The sequence below is a fragment of the Scomber japonicus genome, chromosome 20 (genome assembly GCF_027409825.1).
Source record: "Scomber japonicus isolate fScoJap1 chromosome 20, fScoJap1.pri, whole genome shotgun sequence".
Lineage (NCBI taxonomy): Eukaryota > Metazoa > Chordata > Actinopteri > Scombriformes > Scombridae > Scomber > Scomber japonicus.
The window spans coordinates 16,583,226-16,604,012 of record NC_070597.1 but is presented as its reverse complement, the minus strand read 5'-3'; the positions used below and the strand labels follow the sequence as shown (position 1 = coordinate 16,604,012).

The 20,787-nt window shown below is 40.6% G+C and overlaps 4 protein-coding genes across 5 annotated transcripts; 2 read left to right on the top strand and 2 right to left on the bottom strand.

Moving 5' to 3' along the window:
• The first annotated feature begins 216 nt into the window (after nucleotides 1–216).
• mss51 (MSS51 mitochondrial translational activator) lies at nucleotides 217–3,314 on the top strand. Its single transcript, XM_053341095.1, has 6 exons — nucleotides 217–233; nucleotides 797–946; nucleotides 1,048–1,172; nucleotides 1,534–2,097; nucleotides 2,192–2,285; nucleotides 2,851–3,314. Exons 1-6 carry the CDS (start codon nucleotides 217–219, stop codon nucleotides 3,053–3,055), a joined length of 1,155 nt encoding a protein of 384 aa, XP_053197070.1. The 3' UTR covers nucleotides 3,056–3,314.
• Nucleotides 3,315–3,746: 432 nt separating this feature from the next.
• On the bottom strand, nucleotides 3,747–4,610 carry LOC128381144 (myeloid-associated differentiation marker-like protein 2). The gene has a single exon (XM_053341094.1). It carries the CDS (start codon nucleotides 4,608–4,610, stop codon nucleotides 3,747–3,749), a length of 864 nt encoding a protein of 287 aa, XP_053197069.1.
• Nucleotides 4,611–6,049: 1,439 nt separating this feature from the next.
• Nucleotides 6,050–6,946, bottom strand: LOC128381537 (myeloid-associated differentiation marker-like protein 2). Its single transcript, XM_053341564.1, has one exon. It carries the CDS (start codon nucleotides 6,944–6,946, stop codon nucleotides 6,050–6,052), a length of 897 nt encoding a protein of 298 aa, XP_053197539.1.
• Nucleotides 6,947–9,756: 2,810 nt separating this feature from the next.
• Nucleotides 9,757–16,670, top strand: cog7 (component of oligomeric golgi complex 7). Of its 2 annotated transcripts, XM_053341555.1 has the most exons (17): nucleotides 9,757–10,216; nucleotides 11,377–11,525; nucleotides 11,637–11,753; nucleotides 11,978–12,146; nucleotides 12,263–12,345; nucleotides 12,486–12,608; nucleotides 12,992–13,190; nucleotides 13,267–13,394; nucleotides 13,542–13,696; nucleotides 13,795–13,911; nucleotides 14,008–14,073; nucleotides 14,260–14,446; nucleotides 14,533–14,673; nucleotides 14,803–14,886; nucleotides 15,081–15,195; nucleotides 15,298–15,441; nucleotides 15,810–16,670. In XM_053341555.1, the coding sequence occupies exons 1-17, from the start codon at nucleotides 10,051–10,053 to the stop codon at nucleotides 15,974–15,976; spliced, it is 2,310 nt and encodes a 769-aa protein (XP_053197530.1). In that variant the 5' UTR covers nucleotides 9,757–10,050; the 3' UTR covers nucleotides 15,977–16,670. The 2 variants fall into 2 exon arrangements, with proteins under 2 accessions (XP_053197530.1, XP_053197531.1); XM_053341556.1 differs by lacking the exons at nucleotides 11,377–11,525; nucleotides 11,637–11,753; nucleotides 11,978–12,146.
• Nucleotides 16,671–20,787: the final 4,117 nt, after the last annotated feature.

The window sequence follows — 20,787 nt, the reverse complement described above, 5'->3', positions numbered from 1 at the left end:
TTTATGGTTTTATTGCCATAAAAACATGTGAATTGGTAATATGGCTCATATATTTACAGTTCCTGTATAGTCAGGAATGGTCTAGAGATGTCAGCTCTTTCTAGAAGGGAAAGCACAGGTGTTATATCTGGCAGCTCCCAGCAGGCCGCTCATATAACCAACCAGCAGCAGCAGCAGGAGCGCAAACACTAACCAGCGTGTTAAACTGGACTCTAAATGACGGAAACAGAGAGGTAAGTGCAACTGGAATTAACATTTTCTCACTCTTTGCTACCTTAACATGAAATCAATTTCCAAATTTTCATGGCCACCTTAAACACACCAAATACTACAACCTCAGTGTCTGAGGGCACGCGCAGCAGGAAGCGCCTCGTGCTCGTCAACAGTGACTGCTTGACATTAGAATGGCATTTTGAGATACTATGCATGCCACCACAGCCTGGCTACTTCATGCTTTTTGCTCCCAGCTATTCACTTTTTGTCCGAGTTGTCACCATTAGGCTCCAGGCCCCATTTATTAAACTCACTATTGTTGTTGCTGTCTGCTCATTCTCCTGAACTCCCCTCCTCCTACAACAGATGTCCCAGTCTAAGAATAGAAAAGTGCAGCTCTCATTGGTGACTGGTGTGAATATATGTGGTTATAAGTTCACTAGACTATTATATATTGAACATTTGTGTGTTTTGAATAAGTGCTATATCTGTGGTTTGTGACTTGAAATAGTTAATAATCAATTACTGGTCAATTACTTTTGTCCTTTATTATGTTCTATTTTGTTTTAATTTCTTTCTCCAGAGCTGGCCCGGAAGCCAGGGGTAAACCCATGGCCTTCCGGTCTCAAAAGGAAATGTTTGAGAAGATGGAAGAATCTTTTAAGATCTGTGCGTGTTGTGAGAAGCAGCCCAAACAACTTTCAAACCCACAAAGCCTGAAGCGTTGTGGCAGGTAGATAAAAACAAGATCCCATCCGGTAGATCTGTGCGGCCATGATGCTCTTCATTAATGTTTACAATCATATTTCCCATCTTTGTCCTCTCTTTGCACAGATGTCTAAATGTTTATTACTGTAGTAAAGAATGTCAGAAGGATGACTGGTCAAAACATAAGAAGTTCTGCGCTGTTCTCTGTCAAGCTGCCATTGACAGAATCGTGGAATGGCTTGTGTTCAAAGGTGAAGCATTATGAATAGATAAGAAACTTAAATCAGATATCACAGTATTTTTGACCAAATACCTCAATATTGATATTGCAACAATATTGTAGAGATGAATGTTGATGCTGTCAAAAAATTTAAACAATGAAATGTTTTGTAAATAATCATGAATAATGTGGATATAATGACTAAGTGGGTAAAGGCAAATAATCACTTTATTGTGGCCTTAAAACCCAGGAAAAGACAACACTTGTGCCATATCACAATAATACAATACCACGAATCTATGATGATATCTAGTCTCATATCATATATTGATCTAATATTGATATACTGCCCCACCCTAATTGATTGGTTTTTTTCTCCATTGTGCCATCAGGAGATCTTCCATTCCCTACAGACAAATGGTCAAAACCCCAGTCAGAGATTAAGGGCTGGGATGACTGGCTCGCCATGCAGGGAGATCTCACAGCTCGCCTTGATCCCATTTTGACTGGAGCAAACATGAAAGACTTGTGGACCAACGCTGGCAGGCCTCGACCTGTAGATGGGGACTTGAAGCAGTCACTGTGGAGGGTTTGCAGTGAGTTCTTCTCCAGGCCGCTGACCATATCCTGGGGGATGAGGCTGTTTGGCCTCAACCCTTATTCCAGACCTCTTACTATTCACCTGGTGGGAGCAGCCCAGAGTGAGACACTGGGAGCCAGACTGACTGACTATGATGAGCTGAACAAAATGTTCCCTGGACACCAGGGCATAGAGATAGTCATGGTGGGACCAGAGGTGCTTGACGGCCCCATTGTGAGGCCTCCACTCAGGGCGTTTGGCCCCAAGCAAAGGGTCTATATCAGTGCATATAAGGGTCTTTACCACCAGTTCTGGGAGGAGCTGGTGGACAAAGAGGAAGCAGCCAAGCCAGACCTGGTGGTTGGATTTCATCCAGGTGAGGACATCTTCCCCATAATATGTAATATCATATTATATATGTTGATATAATGCTCCTCATAATACATACTACATTTATTTTTTGTGCCAAGGGTTTGATGCCAGTCAGGGTCTGGATGAGGGTTGGCTTCCGACTCTTCTTCTTCTTAGGGATTATGAGATTCCTTCTCTTTTCACTGCTCTCAGGTGATGTTACAGACCAGTAATCACACACTTAACATAGCTGTTGTAATGGAATTTTGATTGCTAAATACAAAATGTTGAAGTAATTTATTGCAGTTGACACATAGGAAATATATTGTAGATTATTTCAATACAGTAATCAGATTACCAATTCTTAGAAAAAAAGCATTGGATTACAAGTTTATAGAGAGGATGATCTGTCTTGAAATTATGTCACTGTAGATAATTACACTACTAATCAACTAAATCATATTGTTAATCATTTATGTTGCACTTAAAATATTAAAGTGCACAAGAAGTATAGTCTTAAATATTCATCACATGCCCCTGTGGCCATCTGTCTGATTTCACAGTTAATATTATACAAAATGGCACATTGATATTGATGTGTATTATTTGCATTACTGTGAAATACCTTATGCATATGTTTGACAGTATGCAAACATACAGTTAGTTAACAAAGCATACTATTTGTCCTCTCGCTGCTGTCTTATCATCCTTGTAAACTCATCCATAACATTTGTGATGTGTGTAATGGCTGCTGATGCTTCTTTTGCTGCATCCACAGTGAGACAGAGATGACCTACTCCCTGCAGATCCTGTTGGAGCTTGAGATGGACATGAAGGGAAGTGGTGCCAACCCCTTTGCATCACTGAAACCAGAATCGGCAGGCACGAGTCCCAACAAGCCTCCTGTCTACTGCAACTCCCACTACTTCTCTTTTCAAGGTCTACTGGAGACTGTGGAGTTTGAGGAACCAGATGAGGCCTGAAGGAGCTATGTGCTGTGATTGCAAACACACATGACTGAAACTCAGCTGTTTTCTATGAATCATTGATATTTTAAGTCTCTGTAAGCTATTTAATATGTTCTAATCATGCCATTCTGCTTTGTGAGTACAAGTATTTGCTCTGACATTTACATTTACTATCTCAGTACCACGGCATTCAACTGTCAGAGTTGTGTGATTTGAATATACTGTCTGTGAGCTGTTGTTGCATTAAGAGAGCTACAATAAAACAGTGTATACACAGTCAAATGTCTACTGGTACTGTAAGTCTACAGTAAAGATTATCCAGTTGTATAACGTGGGGGAAACTGCATTGCACACTCTGGTTGAACCACAGACATAATAATATAAAAATCCACTTTCATACATCATAAACTTGTAATTATTTGTGACAAAGTAAAATAGAACATGTTCATCAGTTGAGTATGGAATTTATTTGCAATTAATAATATATCGCCAAGACAACCATTTTTTCAACATTTGGTCACTCACTGATATGGACACTTGGATACTCCAATGTAGGATTTAATTCCACATTTAATGCAATTAAAAATTACATACGCAGCTACTGTCCGTTTAATATTCTCTTCATTAATTGGTCAACTAGCAAATGAGGAACTGAAATCATGCACAACTAAATCAGTGTTTCCATCGATCTCTGAAACACAACATTTTAGCGAGCTTTGATAGACAAAACCAGATCTACAATGTAAAGGATAAGATTGATTATGGCTCCAACAGTAACAGCATTCAGGTCTGCATAGGCACATTTCCAGCAGTTGTAGGGGTGTCCAAGATAGTGGATACGGTAGTAGAAATAGTGTCTGTAACCAAAGTAACACCAAAGAATGATAGCGAGCAGGTACAACAGCACTGCCAAAACGTTGAACACGAGTTCCATCAAATTCAGTCCAAATGAGACTAGACACCGCAGTAGCTTGAGCAGATGTAGAAGAATGATGACCACAGTGCCAAGCAGGCAAACGAAAAAGACAATGGTGCTGCATATCATTCCAGTTGGACGAGGGGTCCATGGCCAAAGTGCAAAATAGTCAGAGGCTGCAGTGAGGATAATACAAGCTATAAAGGCTTCAGCTGTGCGGAGAACTCCTCTCAAACTGGATAAGTAGCCGCTTGGACACTTCATTTTTTGCATTATCGAGTCAACCAGGAAGATCCCAGTCGCAATCAGGGAGAAGACAAGACAAATTATTCTTGAAATGCAGGAGAGGCAGACGAAAACAACCCCAAAGCTGATTGACGCAGAGATGATCATCACAGTACACAGCAAGGTCAGCCCGCAGCACAGGTCGTTCCAGTTGGGAAGGAAGGCAGCCAGGAGGATATTCCACTTTAGGGCCTCCATCACGAGCAGGACCAGGGGCACAATGATGCAGAAAGCCCAGACAAAGTCACACCAGATGCCCCATGGTCTCACTATCCTGCCCATGGACAAGGCGATGACGAGAGCTAAAGCACTGAAGATTATTTCCAGGAGGCGCAAAATGGCCTGCATGGATTTGAATGGGCCACACATGACTATGTGTCTCTATTTATGCCAATACTCCGCAAGATGAACTATACTTCACGCTGCTTGGTCAGTGAACTGTGAACACTTGATTCCTTGTGGCTGAGACTACTCTGGTCTCAGGTAGGGATGGAGGTAAGTCTTATTCAAACAGGCAGACATCATTTACATACACCTTTTATTCAAATGTCTTGACTCATGAATCGCTCTTTGGACCCTGAGTGTGTTTTCTATGAATATCTGTGAAGTGGAAGGAAACTGTTGTGCACAGTTTATTTGACAGTATGTTACCCCCAATAGACACTTGTTTATTTCTGCTTATCTGGAGGCCTTTTTCTGTATTTCATGTCTACATTTCTTTTAGTTTACTCAATAATTTATTCAGTAGTCAAAAAATTCAGAATCCAGCATCAGCTAATTATATGCATCCCCCTATGTGCTAAAATCAGTACGATAAAGATGAATATCTGAAATCTCTCTGTTCTTATCTTTCATCTTTCATGGATCAGATATCTGAGATAAAGAGAACTGAGTTGAAAACAGAACAGATTTTTTCTAACCTTAACCAGATCTAAATATCAGAATTAGAGATTTCTTAGAAATTGCAATTTAAAAAATTAATATTAAACATTATGATTTATGACTCTCTCCAAACTATGCACAATATCTCTCTGTCTCTTTCAAATACACATGTACATATTTTTCCTGTAATTTGGGGCTTTTTCATCCTGTATTGAAAGAATGAGGTCACACATATGTCTTTATTGGAGAGTCACTTTATTCCCATTGTACACAAACAGCTTTCAGCATTCTGGACTTTATAAGTGTTTAGATGACGGGGACAGATTTCAGGAAATACAGGTGTGTTCATTCATGTGTAATGTCATTTTCAAACAAGATACTATACAACTTTCAACATTTATTGGCAGGTCATATTTCAAATTCACTATAAAATCACACCAACAGATCAGACAGTATAAAAATGTAGCAAAATTACAAATTGACATGAATTTTAGGTTAATACACATCATACATCAAATTTGCACACAGTAAAAAAGATACATGTTGTAGTAAATCTGACCATATATTAAACATGCTCTTGATGGTCAGTCTGTTCATTTACATGACACACCTGATACAAAAGTGCTACAGTACCGTTTATTTTCAAAAAGAAGCTGTGTACACTCTGCAAATAGCGTCTATTTGTTTACAGTGTGACCGCTGTGTGCAGATCTCACCTCTAAAATCGGTATTTACAATTTTCTCCAGCAAGAAACCAAATGCTAGAATTCCCTTTTATTTTATAATCCTGTGAATTGAGATGTGTGGCATTTATTTGAATTTGTTTTCCCTCTGTGTGGATCATACTTGCATTTATTTGCATAGATGTTTAAAGGCACAGTTAAAGTTTGGACCGTTTAAAAAGATCATAGAAGTCAGCAGTAATTTTATGTGCGTTTAAAGTCACAGATACCAAGGAGGGTAAAAATTAGGTCCACTACGAAAAGAATGAGATTCACATATGTAAAGAACGCAACCATAAACTCAATGGCCCAGATACAGAAGCTGGGAGGACAGTCCTTGGGACGAGGATTGTTTTTGAACATGAAAATGGGCCAGATGATAGCAGCAAATACATACAGCACAACTGAGATCACAAGAAATATAAACACAAACCTGTCCAAGTTAAAGGGCAAACACTTTTTCAGTTTTTTGAGGATGTTGGTGGCTATGATAATAGGCAGGATGGGGAAAGGAATGATATATGCTATAACACAAAAGATGAGAGCTGGCTTGTCTCTGTAACCAGAGAGTGATATGAAAATCATGCAGCTTACAAACGCCTCCATAACTTTCCAGAATCCTGGCAGGGCAGCCAGGTAGCTCCCTTTCTTCCTGTCTAGAAATTTATCCTTCACCACCTCAAGTATGTAGAGAATGGCACACAAGAAAGCAAATATACTCACTATCCAGCCATATACACATTTCAGACATGCGTAGAAGTTGGCATAGGTAATAGCCACAGAGACAGTCATGAGTGAAGAAGACATGGCCATCCCTGTAGTAAAGTCAGGCCAGTCCATGCAAAACAGATTGAGTGGGATATCAAGCTTGAACATCTCAATGATGGTGATGATGAGGGTCATGATGGGGCAGAAGGCCCAGGTGAACATGGCGTAGTTCCAGTAAGTATGGCTGCTCCCTCCTCTGAAGGCACCCAAGAGAAAGGTGACCACACACAGGATGATCTGACACATGTGGAGTCCACCTCGGCCGGTCAACAGGGTGGCAGGAGAAAACACAGCCTTGGACAACGTATCCTTAACATCATCGATTACTCCCATCTCTTTTTGAATGTGCAGAAGTGCTGTTGAAATAAATGTCCTCGCAGACAGGTGCTGGAAACTGGAATGAGATGAGTTTTCATCTGCTTTACTGCCTTTCAGCTCCACCTCCCATGTAGTCATTTACTGCCTTTCTAGTTTGTATAATATTCATGAAACAGACGATGCATAGTGATAAATATCTACTGCAGCAGATATGAAATGAATGAAATTCTTTGTTCCTCAGAGCTTAAGTGTGTAAAGCCCCCATTTTCAACACAGGGATATTATTATGTTATACTAATTTAATATTTTTGTTGTGTCTTTGTGTCCTTTTCAATATAATGTTAATACAATACATACATTTGAATAAAATGTATCATCTCTAGGTGAAGGATGTTTTTCTCTGCATTTCCACTATGAGTTGGATACTTCTATGCTACCTGATCAACACCCCACTTATCCAGAGGCCTGTACTACGAAGCTGGATTTTCTCTTATCGAGGTAACTTCAGGGTTAACCCTGGGTTTTCCATACTACGACGCTGGTTCACTTCTTACCGGGGTAAATCACCATGGTAACTTATGCTGAACGGCTAACCTGCTCCAGAGCAGGTTATGTTCTGGATAAGAGATCAACAAGTATAAAAGCACCGCCTCCTGACCAATCAGTTCTCTTGGAAAATGGCCTGCCCATTAGAAGATGCTGTCAACATTAGTGCGCGTATCGTGACAGGAGTGCTTAGGAGAGCAAGAGTTTTTAGGGAGATGCAATCCTTTAGATGTCCCCGATGACATCCTATACAAAAGGTACAGATTTTCAAGCGACATTAAGTTAGTTTAATATTCAACATTCAAAATACAAACCTATTATGCGCTTCAGCCATTTGAGTGAATGATGTCAAACCAACTGTATCATCATTTAGTGCATAAAAGCCACTGAAATATTTACTTTTCAGCTGAGCACCATTAGGACAGTCAGCAGCAAATGAGACTGAAGAGATCATTGGAGAAACCTGGAGCTACATGTACTCTTAGTGTTGTTCCGATACCATTTTTTGGCCCCCGATACCGATACCCGGCTGTGCAGTATCGGCCGATACTGATACCATACCGATACCACGCTGTTTGCATATAGCTTTTTTTCTTCTAATACTAAAGAACTGCATACTCACTTGGATGTAAAATCATTGCTATCATGGCTTGGTCAGGCTGCTGCTTAAAAACCTTTGTGAAACAGGAAAAAGACTAATACAGAGTGAATCCAGTAGAACTTCTTTATTGCCTACCTGGTATGGGTTAGGCTTCCTCCGAAGTGAACTGACCAGGGTTTGTTGCTGTGGTCCATCCCCCTTTTTTCTTGCTCGCAGTTGCTGCCGCCTCAAACTCTTTGTGTTCGTTCACATGTTTCGTCTTCAAATGTTTTATCAGGTTCGAGGTATTGAAACTGACCGTTTTAATTCCACCTCTCGCAACTTTCAGACCGCAAATCTTGCATGTAGCTATTGTACTCGCTGGAGTTTCTAGGTTGAAATATTTCCAAACCGCCGACATTTTCTCTCCTGGTTTGTTTTTCCACCGCATGAAAAAACTGCCCCGCCATTCGTTAAGAGCGGCTATTAGCCTGCTCCCATTAGCCCGGAGCGGGCCAATAGCGATAGCTGCTTGGCACGGCGTGCACTGAGCATGTGTGATCACACAGCACTGAGTGCAGTGAGTGTCGGGCGAGAGAAGACACAAGGCGTTGCGTTCAAAGTTTCATACTAGAATCGGTAAATGGTTTCGGTGCCAGCCGATACCAGCATTTTAGTGCCGTATCGGGGCCCCGCCCGATACTAGTATCGGTATCGGTACAACATTAGTACTCATACTTTCCAATTAACCCTTTCAGGCATTGGCCCGTAACCAACACGTAGCCCCTCGTTATGTATATCTAATTTCAGACAACATTCTCACTTTTAAGTGGAAAACAACAGACAAAACCAGAAAGAGGAATCAAAACTTCGGAAGAGCATGGACAACTCCACACCAAGTCACACATGCAGTTCCATTTGATACACCTCACATGGATTTAGTCTGCATTTCCTGCACTGCTGTTATGTTCCCTTGGGAGACATGTAATTACATGTATTATATAAATTCTATACAATGATGTACATCTTCTGTCAACAATCCCTAAACCTTTGGGTATTGGGGGGGTGGGGGAGTTGCCAAGGGCACAGTGTGTTTCTGTTAACTTACTTACTTCACTTACTTTGACCTTCATATACAAATATACATTCTTCTCACTGCTTTAATCTATAAGCGTGTGTCTTCTGGCAAGTAAACATGCTGCAGCAGCGCATTGTTCTAGTCATACATCGCCTGACTGTGTGTCTCTAGGCCTGAATAGGGAAGAGTATTCATTCATGATGCAGATATATATATATATATATATATATATATATATATATATATATATATATATACATATATAAATTAAGTGACGTAAACATTCTCATTTATTCTCAATAGTAAATTTTAGTAACCTAAGTCATTTGATGGGTAGAGCATGTTTGGGACCGGAAGGAGTCAGGCAGTCCTGCGAGTAAAATTCTGGGGAAAACAAATCCCATTAATTATATATTAATTAATTAAAAGTTTCTGCACGGACATACTTCTACCATGAGTGTAACAAACGCGACCTATCTTTATTCATAAACATAGAATCTGTAGCGAAATGCGCTTTATTCTGTTTTCAAGGTTTACAAGACATGGTGGGTCAGTTTGTCTTGTTAGCGCTTGTTTCCGGGGAAGGTAAATAAGGAAGCACAAAAAGGAAGTTGTTGTCACTTGCACTACTAACTAATCAAACATTGAGGAATATGTCGCTCCTGTTCTTCTTTTAATGCTGTGGACGTTTAAAAATTAACTCTGGAGGAAGCCGTCGCCTTGTTGGAACTGTATTTAGTTGTAATGATCATTTCTTTTTCCTGGGCCATTTATTTTATATTCGTGTCGAAGCCTTTGTTTGGGAAAAATTAGCTAAGCTGGCGTTAGCGATGGGTCGATGACAGACTGCAGCAGAGCAGAGTTTGGCCGAACAAGGCTCGGCTTCTTGCACTGGTGACACTGTGAAGAGGCGAAATGGATTTCTCTAAATTTCTAGACGATGACTTTGATGTGAAGGACTGGGTGAACGGCGCCTTCAGGGTGGTGCAGAAGGACGCACCAGGGAAGGCGGACACACACGCAGCCACACTGGTCATGAAGCTGCAGCTGTTCATCCAGGAAGTCAACAATGCTATTGAGGGTTAGTAGTTACATTATACTAATGACACGTCGCATAGACACACTTAAAAAAAAAAGAAAAGCTGTGACAGTGTTTCCTCCTTCTGTCACACACCTCAGTTGCCAGTTTATTAGGTACAAGATAAAGAGCCATGCGATAAATCCCATCTGGCTGGATTGTTTCCAAGATAAAATATACACACTCATTGGCCATTTTATTAGGAAGAACTGTACAGTCTCATGTTAAGATGTTTTTAATATTTAGCCCCCCTGCTGTATGCTAATGATTGGATACAATAGTAGGAACACCATCTTATCACCTTTCTGACAGTGTCAACAAAAACTGAAAATGAACAAGCTTCATAAATGTAGAGTTTATACCAGAGCTGTTGTATTGGATTACATTATATTGCACAAGTGTAGCTAATGGTGGGGTTAAAGTAACAGGCCACCCTTTTACCATTTAATATGTATCTCAGTGTTCTTCACTTCTTTGCGCTATTTGTGTATTGCTTACATTTCATGGCATACAGTCATTCCCTATGTGTATTTCTGAAGAGTGTTCTGTTGATATTTTGTGTAAGTACACTGCGAGCGACTAAACTGGAGTCAAATGAATTGTATGTGTAAACATTTGTTCCTGCCATTTGTATTAATGAGTGTAAATATTAGAAGCATATCTCGGTATAACTTAAATTCAACTCCACAGCAGCACAAAGGTTAGCCTCCAAAAATGACCATAAAGTCGAATCAACACCTGTTTTCATTGTATATATACTTTATAAATATAACTTTGCAGCATTTAATCCACACTACAGGCCATTGCATATAATGATAGGTTATCACTGATTTCACTGTTGCATATGATCCAGAGAGCAGTGTGTGTTCTTGAGAAATAGTTATTGGAGCAATACAAATTAACAACATAAGCTCATCAGTAATGAACAGTCTTGTTTATTGAAAAAGAAAAAGTAAATTTTGTAATTGTAGACTATCTATTCATGTGAAATATTCAAATGTGAATAATATCAAATGCAAAAATATATTGGCTGTTAAAAGTCCGATGCCATTAACTCTGTTTAACTGGAATCCTATGAAAGAAAGCCACACTTTTATTACTGTATATTTCTAGCATTGTGTGTGCGATATTCTTGTTACCTTGTCATTTTATGTCTTGTGTAGAGAGCAGTAATCAAGCTGTCCAGAACATGCCCAGAGTGCTGCGAGATGTGGAGGCTGTGAAACAGGAGGCTTCTTTCCTAAAGGAACAGATGGTGCTGGTCAAAGAGGACATCAAGAAGTTTGAGCAGGACACTGTGCAGTCCATGCAGGTGTGTGACTCACACATGTTTATCTGGTATTATGTTATTTAAATAACAGTCTATATCTGGCAGTGTTTAAGGATGTTTCTTGACGTATTTTGTGTGGATATTTTTCACCAGGTCCTGGTAGAGATTGATCAAGTGAAAGGTCGCATGCAGCTGGCAGCTGAGGCTCTGCAGGAGGCAGACAAATGGAGCACATTGAGTGCAGACATTGAGGAGACCTTTAAAACACAGGTACAAAAGAAAGATATTGCCACAAGATACCACTTGATATTGTTTGTTTCTGGCTTGCAGCTTTGTTATCATTGACCTTTGGTTATGGTAGCTACAATAAACTAGTTGGCTTTCATGGGTTTTACATGGAACTATATTGTACTGTGTGTTTATATATTAATAGATTACCATATTGTTAGATAATGCATGTATCATCGTTTAAATATTTCTGTTTCTTCTTTCAGGACCTTGCAGTGATCTCCTCTAAGTTGACCAGCATGCAGAACAGTCTGGCCATGCTGGTGGACACACCAGACTATTCAGAAAAGTGTGTCCACTTGGAGGCTCTGAAAAACAGACTAGAGGCGTTGGCCAGCCCCCAAATAGTAGCAACCTTTAATTCCATGTCTATGGGTAAGAGCCTAGTAGAAAAATGTGTTTGTTTGCAGAGTTTTTCAAAGCAAATGTCCACAAATAATCATGGGGTATAGTATATCTGCTTAAATTTCATGTTTACCATTTCTCTGTAGACCAAGCCAAGCTGTTTGTTAAAGTCTTCACAGAAATAGATAGAATGCCACAGCTCCTCGCTTACTACTACAAGTGTCACAAGGTAGGTGATTAAGGCCTAATCATAAATTAGTAATGTCATCATAAAACCACATTCTTAACAGCCATATGGTTACCTCTTTGGTGTGAGTGTACAATGTATTTATTTGTGAATTCATGCATATCACTCTCGTCTGTCTCCAGGGCCAGTTGGTGAGCATGTGGCAGGATCTCTCTCAGAGCGAGCTCAGTCTGAATCAGCAGCTTGCTGAGTTCTACGACACTTTGCTCTCGTCATGGCACTCTCAGCTCCAGTGGAGCAGCCAGGTCAGACACACCACTGTAACACGAGAGAGACTTCTAGTTGCTCTCCAGTGATAGCCTCCAACATTGCTAACACATTGTTAGAAATTGCCTGACAGTGGGCAGTCAAGAAAAGTACAACACCACATCTTAGGCTCTCTTTTTGAATTGAATGAAGTTGTTTTCTTTTCTTCTACACTCTATGAACTCAGTATTGACTACGAATGTTTAAAACTAATTGGTAGAGACACATTTAAAGTTACATTTGAACTCCTTACTTTCCATCTTTGGATGCCACCATAAATAAGTCTAAAACTGATCTTAAATGTTCTAAAATTCCTGTGGCTCATTAAATTGCTGCCTACGTTGAGCAATGTACACATTCTGTATATTTCAATACCTACCAGGTGTTCAAGAACCCTTACGAGGTGGTGACAGTGCTGCTGATCCAGACTCTGGGGGCCATGGTCCCATCCATCCCTGTGTGCCTGAGCACAGCTATGGACCGGGCAGCCCAGGAGCAGCGTCTCGACACCCTGCTGGAACTCAACCACACCATGTCCACCTTCGGACACAGCCTAGAGGCTGCCATGCTGCCTCACCTGGGTATGTACAAAGCTGAGGAATGAATATTGTGGGTGTGGTGAAATTGGTTGTCATATTCTGTCTGTGTCATTTTCAGGTGAGAATAACCTACTGAAGGTTAACGAGCTCGTCTGTGCACTGTATGACCCCTATAAACCCTACCAGCTACAGTATGGTGATCTGGAGGAAGCTCACCTCCTCATCCAGATCAGTGCTGTACCTTTGGTAAGACACCACACACACACACACACACATATATACAAATTATTAGCTTTATTTACATCTTGCAAACAGCATTTTGGTCTTATTCACCATCATTTTTTTCTGATGTCTTATCTTTTGGTCACACTCCACATTTTCCCCTATCTATAGGAACATGGGGAGGTAATTGATTGTGTAGAAGAGTTGAGTCACTCTGTTGGCAAACTGTTTGGCCTGGCTAGCGCTGCTGTGGACCGCTGTGTGAAACTGACTGAGGGACTGGCTGTGTGTGGCCTCCTCAAAGCTCTCAAAGCCCTTTTCACGAAGTAAATATCTTTTACTCTCATGTAACGTCTAAATCATTTGCCACACTTGCCTGTGGATGGATGTTTTTTTCATTGTGTTAACATTATGCTTTTTCTAGGTATGTGTCCGACTTCTCCACAACGTTGCAGTCAATCAGGAAGAAGTGCAAACTGGAGGACACACCTAGTTCATCTGTTTTCCAGGAGGACTGGACGGCCTTCCAGAACTCAGTCAGGTTAATACGCTTTTATATTTGGGATCATTTGATAGAATACACATTTTTACATCATAACTCATCTGTGGATTTAAATGTTTATATTGTCTTTTGCAGAATTATTGCTACTTGTGGAGAGTTACTTCGACAGTGTGGTGCCTTTGAGCAACAGCTGTCAAACAGGTAAGAGAAACGTTTTTAACTTAGTGTTTCATAATGTTCCAACTGTTCCTATTTACATTAAAGAACCCATCTTTTTCAAAACTGGTATAACTCAATGGACATCAGACTAGCATGCTGTCATCTAGGCACACTCTCGCAGTTTTGTAATTGCATAAATTCTCTGTAATCAATCAATCCTTCCTGTAGGATCCTGGGCACGGCAGGTAAGTACTTGTCAGAGTCGTACAGCCCCCGCAGCCTGACAGGCATCCAGGAGACAAGCTCCACAGATAGGAAAAGCACCACCAAGAACCCCTGGCAGGAATACAACTACCTTCAGAAGGGCAGCATGGCTGAATACAACAGCCTGATGGAACTCCTCTACTCATTAAAGGTATGGAGCAGTGCCCATTGTCGGAATAGGATTAACTTTGTATGTGATGTCTGTTCTCATGGATCTGTTTGCCCTTGGTCTTGCAGGAAAAAGGCACAGGCAACTCCAACCTGTTAGCTGAGCCCAGAGCAGCTCTGACCAGACTGAACCAACAGGCCAATCAGCTGGCCTTCGATTCTGTCTTCCTACAGATCAAACATCAGCTCTGCCTCGTCTCCAAGATGGAGGTGAGCAAGTGTCAAGTTTCTCTTTGATTTGATTGTCAGGATTTGAGTGCTTTGCTAAGACTTAATGGATTATGAGTGTGTGTGTATATCCAATTGAACCTTATCTCACACTGTCATTCATGTCTGCAGAGTCAAGAGTCAGCTGGTTTTGGAGAGAGCTACACAGAGGATCTACCTACTTTCAGCCTGTCACCACAAGAATACATCACAAATGTTAGTTAGCTCTGATCTAAATATAATTCATAACATTTAATGTAAATAATCATTAATCATAATGCAGTGCAGATTCATTAAAAAACCCCATAAGGATATCATCTCATAAAATTAAGTCAACTAAGTGCTTTTCTACTGCAGCTCCCAGACATTCACACATATAAGACAACATGGCTCTGTTTTTATTCTTTCAGATAGGTCAGTACCTGATGTCTCTGCCACTCCACTTGGAACCGTTTGTGACACAGGAGGATCCAGCGTTAGAAATGGCCCTACACGCTGGCAAGCTGCCTTTCCCTCCAGAGCAAGGTTACTGACCATCCACCCTAGCTCTATCCTCTATCCACCTCTCCAGTCATTCCCTTTACACTTTGTGAACTATTTTGAACCTCCACCTTCACTGTGTCTCAGGTGACGACCTTCCTGAGCTGGACAACACTGCAGACTACTGGCTGGGCTCCATCGCTCGGGCAACCATGCAGACATACTGCGATGCCATTCTGCTCATCCCCCAACTGAGTCCCCATTCCACTAAACAGCTGGCCACAGATATCGGTACAGTAACTACACCTACTATCTCACATGCCAGTAGAAATTTTTTTATGACATCTGAGCTACCATCATATAGAAAAGTGACTGTAGTAGCATTTCATCAAATGAAACTCTTGTAATTTGGCAAAGAGTAGTTTTCCTTAAAATCTTATTCTTTCAGTACCAATTTTTATTTGAGAGTATACAATGTGAAAAGCTATTTAATCTTGTGAAGGAAATTATGAAAATGAACAAAATGATTGTAAGAGTTTCACACAGCAGTGATATGTCATGCATTGTTGTTAGAATAGAATAGAAAAAAGGAATCATCATATGAAGTTACTGCTCCGATTCCGTCATTTGAGGTGATGACCCCTGTTCCTGCTCCACAGACTATTTGAGCAATGTGATGGATGCTCTGGGCCTGCAGCCTTCCCGCACCCTCCAGCAGATTGTCACCCTGTTGAGAGCCAAACCAGAAGACTACAGACAGACTGCCAAACTGCTGCCTCGTCGACTGTCCTCCACGATAGCTGCCCTCCGCTGCATTGACTACTAACAGCAACAAAGGGAGAGGAAGTCTGACTGTGTAGGTACAGTTGGCTGTCAGAGCGGCACTTCAGACTAGCAGGGCATCTTCAACCTATTCCCCCGTGTTGGTAACAAAATGCAGAGGAATGTGTTATCAATTACAGCCCTTAAGTAATGTAATGATTCCCACTTGCGGCATTTTAGGACTCTCCTGTCCAAATAGGTATGGGATTTATGGGAATGTTATAAGAGATGGAAATCAGGATGGTTCTGAGTTTTTTTTTATATTGATTTAATATTAAAGTGTGACTTTAAATGATGTCTCAGCAGTGATAATGCCTTCAAGTCAAGCCAAAAGGTGGAAGTGTCTTGGCTTTTGCATCTTTAGCCCTGCTTTTATTTGTTGCAGAACATCTAAGGGAATAACACAATGTACATTAGGGGATGTTTAAGAGCATTTGAAATCTTACTGGTTATATTTGTTGTTAATTATTTGTCGTACTAATATAATTAATCTATAATATTAAATTATCTTACGCAATATTTCTGATATGAGCTGTATAGTTTTTTGTTAACCAAGCTTCATATCCAGCTGTTGACTCAAGGTGAAGGTGAATTTTCTTTCTCTTGTTGTAGAAGGCGCTGAACAAATGATATGGATGTGGATATTTTTCCATATAGTGTCATGAAAACTTGTTCATAAAACATTTACATCAACACTATCATGTAGCCTATGTGTTGCATTGTATTATGCTGTCTTTCATCCTGGTCTGCCCCACCCCCCTCTCTCATGCTCTCTCTATATTCCTCTCTAAAATGTCAAGTTCAAGTAACTTCTTTGGCATCTGTATACTCTTGTGTTGTATACACATGGAAGAAAAAAAACACACACAAAATGAAACTCCTTCAAAGTAATACTTCCTGTCATTACCCAATGTAAATCACACATGTGTAGTCGAGTCCGCCATATTGGACAGTTACGTACGGCAACTTCGCTTCGAAAAAAACACATTCACCTGACTCAATGGCAATTTGTGAGAAATATGAACTTGCTTTCTACATCTGAAGATGAAAACTGAATTTAGAAAAGATGAACCAAGTAACAGTGTAATATATTTATTTAAAAAAATCACACAACCGTACACCATCATTTTAAAAATACAAGTAACATTTTTTTATTATTATTGAAATCAAACTTTACATTATAAAATCAAAATCAAGCATGTGAAAATTGTGAAGGATTCTCCAAAATGCAAAATACGAGAGGGCCGGCGCTGTCGAAGAAATGGCCAAAACTAATTAAGCTGGTGATTTGTCCCGAAACTTGCTAAAAGGAGCCAGGGGGTAGGCTGGATGAAAAATTAGCTAAATTAAGCACCATTGGGGTGTTATCTGAAAATTGTACACAAGGCCCCAAAACGCGTAGAACGCTTGACCAAAATGAGCAGTTTTGGAGAATCCTTCACAATTTTCACATAACACCCCCACCTCCTTGGCTCCTTTTTAGCAAGTTTTGGAACAATCCCCATTTTGGACTTTTTCGACAGCGCTGTCCCTGTCGTTTTTTTTCAATTTTTGCCCGTTTTGGAAAATCCTTCACAATTTTCACAAAACATTGCCCCCACTGTGCTTTATCAGTTACCCATCTTGCCTGAAAGACACGATTTTCTTGATCAAGTTTTCTAAGTGCTGTTTGTGGTCATGGCTCTCTTCCTCCTGATTGAGAAGACCCGTAGCCACCGCATAGTGTTTGCATAGGAAGCACTATCTATCTGCAAACTTTAGAATGGCAATAAAGAATTCAACTGCTGCATAGAGGAATCATTTTTAAGATTTTCAAAAACGTATCTGAGGGCTACTTTGAGCTGCTGGCAGCATCACTCTCACTATCCATGAGTTTGTTGTGGAGTTTCATCAAGACTAACTATGCAACTGTTGACCTGTCATTATGAGATGTATTCAAATTTCAAAACACCAAACTAAAAATATAAATATTGCTGTTGGTCTTTTGATCAGTACTTTGAACGTCCCCTCGGGTGTTTGGAGGCCCAGACCTGTCAGCCCCTCAGCTGGCCAAGTTCTGTAAGCACCACAACTAGCCCAATGTATGTCTCCAGTACTAGTAACCTGCTCACAGTAAACTTCAAGTCAGATGCCTATTGTCAGCGGTCGAGGTTTCAATGCAAGCTGGACTGAAAACCTAGGAGGTGGGTGAACATCATTAAGTACATGTCCATATGCTTTACCTCTGCCCCACTATACTGTGTGAGAACGTATCTTTCCTCATAATTTTTGTAATACACGAGGAGAGATTAAAAAAAAGTTGGACATTTTATGGTGGAATGTCAGTCAGCGTGAGCCAAGTGTTTTATTGGAGGGAAATATAGCAACCCTGCTTGAGTTGCTCTGGTGTGTGAAGAGAAGGGGATGGATGCGTGCTGACGTGCTGCGGTAAACGTAATCCGTCATTTCCGGATTTCGGCTGTGTTACAGTCAGTTAGCGCTTTTGCTGCTCTTTACTCCGCTCATTTTTATATATTCTTCAATCCCGTGGATGTTTATCTATTGTGCACTTAAGCATACGCTAGTTTGGTTAAAGCACGTTTTGCTTTTCCGGTCTTTTAACTTAACATCCACTCGCTATTTTTGCTCTTTTGTCAGCGCCACAGCTAGTCTTGGTTAGCCATGTCTTCTCTCCTCCTCCGTCTTGCTCGGTGTGTCCCATGTTTAGCTACTCCTTTGACGGCAATGGTTCTTGTACTAAGTGCAGTTTGTTTGTGGCTTAGGAGGCGAGGCTCAGTGAGTTAGAAGCGCGGCTCTGCACCACGGAAAGACAGTCAGCTCCAGCAATTAGCCAGCCCCATGTAGCCGGTGCGAGCCGAGTTGCTAATGAAACCTTGGCGGCTGAGTGTCTGCTCGTAAGATGCGTACTCCCAAACAGACTGATGATTGGCAGCTCCATAGTCAGAAACCTGAAATCAGGGACCCTTGTCAAATGTATTCCTGAGGCCAGAGTGGGCGACATAGAGTCAAACGTAAAACTGCTGGCTAAGGATAAACGTATATACAGTGAGATTATTATACATGCCGGTGGAAATGACACCCGGTAACGCCAATCTGAGGTCACAAAAATGAATATTGAGTTGGTGGGTACATCGCTAAAACATTATCGGACTCTGTAGTTTTCTCTGGGCCCCTTCCTATATCATCAGTGATGATACAGCCGCATGTCATCATTCAACCGCTGATTGTCGAGGTGGTGTCCAGTTTATGATGTGGGCTTTATAGATAGATGGCAGACTTTCTTGGGAACACCTGGTCTGATTAGGAGAGATTGCATACATCCCACTTTGGGTGGAGCTGCTCTCATAGGAACATGGCCAAATTTATTAACCTGAACCGATGACAACCCAGACTCCAGACTAGGAGGCAGAGCTGCAGTCTTACACGCTTCTTTATGCTTCCATTAGAGCAGTTCCCACCCAATTAAATCATCTGTAAATAGAAGAGGAGTTATTCACAAAAGACATGTCAGGGCAACAAGACACTGTTAGACACTAAAGCATGGTCCATTGGCCAGTTCCTAGCAACTTTACAACCACTTTACATTGATACATATTGGCATTACTGAATTTGGAAAGCAAGTTTCAGGTACAAAAACACAGGACAAGCCCCCCAACCCCTACAGGGCTACAGAAACAGAGACTTTAAACATTAGTGCTGGCACAAACAAGCAATCAATCATAAAGAACACAATTACTTGCTTACTATACCTCCATATCTGTAGGTATACAAATCTCAAAAAGTTGATACTTTACATACAGGTACTGGTAGCTATGAGTGTTTCTTCTCTGTGTGAGAGAGAGAGAGAGAATGTATGCATGTTTTTTGTATTACTGTATTGTATTACAATACTATAATAATAATAATAATAACTTCTCCAAAATGGTCTGGGACTCTCTACGCTGTGCATTATAATGACTGCAGAAATGGATGTGTACACAGCACATGTATTGATGCAGACAGGATTATACCAGGAGAGGGAACTAGTCTAATCAAAACATATAACATATAAAGCAGAATCCACAGTATTACAGAGAGGTTGTAGAAAACAATACAATTAGATTGAATTAACACTGAAGGTAGTTTTTACTATCTGTCCAGAGCAATCTAATGTATGTGATAACAAACAATTTCACATTGTATCTACGTTTTCCCAATAAACAGCCTAAGTACCAGTGTAATTGTGAGAGTGGCTGGAAGGCACCAGCTGGGAGCCCAGACTGTGTGGTTGATGTTAATGAATGCAACCAATCCAACAAACCTTGTTCTACCAATCCTGTGTTTCCTTGCTACAATACCCAGGGTTCTTTCTAGTTTGTCCAGCTGGTAACTTTCATTATCACAACTCATACACATTATCTTAAGTAAGTGTGGAATGGAAGAGATAAAGATTGGTCTTGTTCTGGACCTTGTCATGATGGTATCTCTTACTGTGCAAGGATTGCAAGTGGCAAACATATTGTAACTTGTGTTTGCATGCACGCAACTGAGAAAAAACAATACTGTAGTTTTTACAGTTTGTGTATTTCCATGTGAATTAATTTTTTAATGTAAATTTGTTCTATGTCTACTATTTCCCAGGTTGGCAAGGCAATGGCTACAGCTGTCAGGATGTGGATGTATGTTTGACCACTTTTTTCCCCCATCTGGGTCAATTTTGGGCTTAGAAGCTTATGTGCGTTGAATGTAAAAAACACCTTCACACTGATATGTCACATGCCAATCGTATCTTCTGAAGGAATTATGTATTTTTTTTGTATTTTCAATCTCTATTTT

What these genes read in the sequence shown, in the direction of transcription:
- mss51 (XM_053341095.1), top strand. An exon ending in AGCCTGAAGCGTTGTGGCAG is followed by an intron (nt 947 to 1,047) that starts GTAGATAAAAAC and finishes CTCTTTGCACAG; the next exon opens with ATGTCTAAATGTTTATTACT. An exon ending in TCTCTTTTCACTGCTCTCAG is followed by an intron (nt 2,286 to 2,850) that starts GTGATGTTACAG and finishes CTGCATCCACAG; the next exon opens with TGAGACAGAGATGACCTACT.
- LOC128381144 (XM_053341094.1), bottom strand. Translation starts at nt 4,610, where the DNA reads ATGTGTGGCCCATTCAAATCCATGCAGGCCATTTTGCGCCTCCTGGAA.
- LOC128381537 (XM_053341564.1), bottom strand. Translation starts at nt 6,946, where the DNA reads ATGGGAGTAATCGATGATGTTAAGGATACGTTGTCCAAGGCTGTGTTT.
- cog7 (XM_053341555.1), top strand. Translation starts at nt 10,051, where the DNA reads ATGGATTTCTCTAAATTTCTAGACGATGACTTTGATGTGAAGGACTGG. An exon ending in ACTACTACAAGTGTCACAAG is followed by an intron (nt 12,346 to 12,485) that starts GTAGGTGATTAA and finishes GTCTGTCTCCAG; the next exon opens with GGCCAGTTGGTGAGCATGTG. An exon ending in AGATCAGTGCTGTACCTTTG is followed by an intron (nt 13,395 to 13,541) that starts GTAAGACACCAC and finishes CCCTATCTATAG; the next exon opens with GAACATGGGGAGGTAATTGA.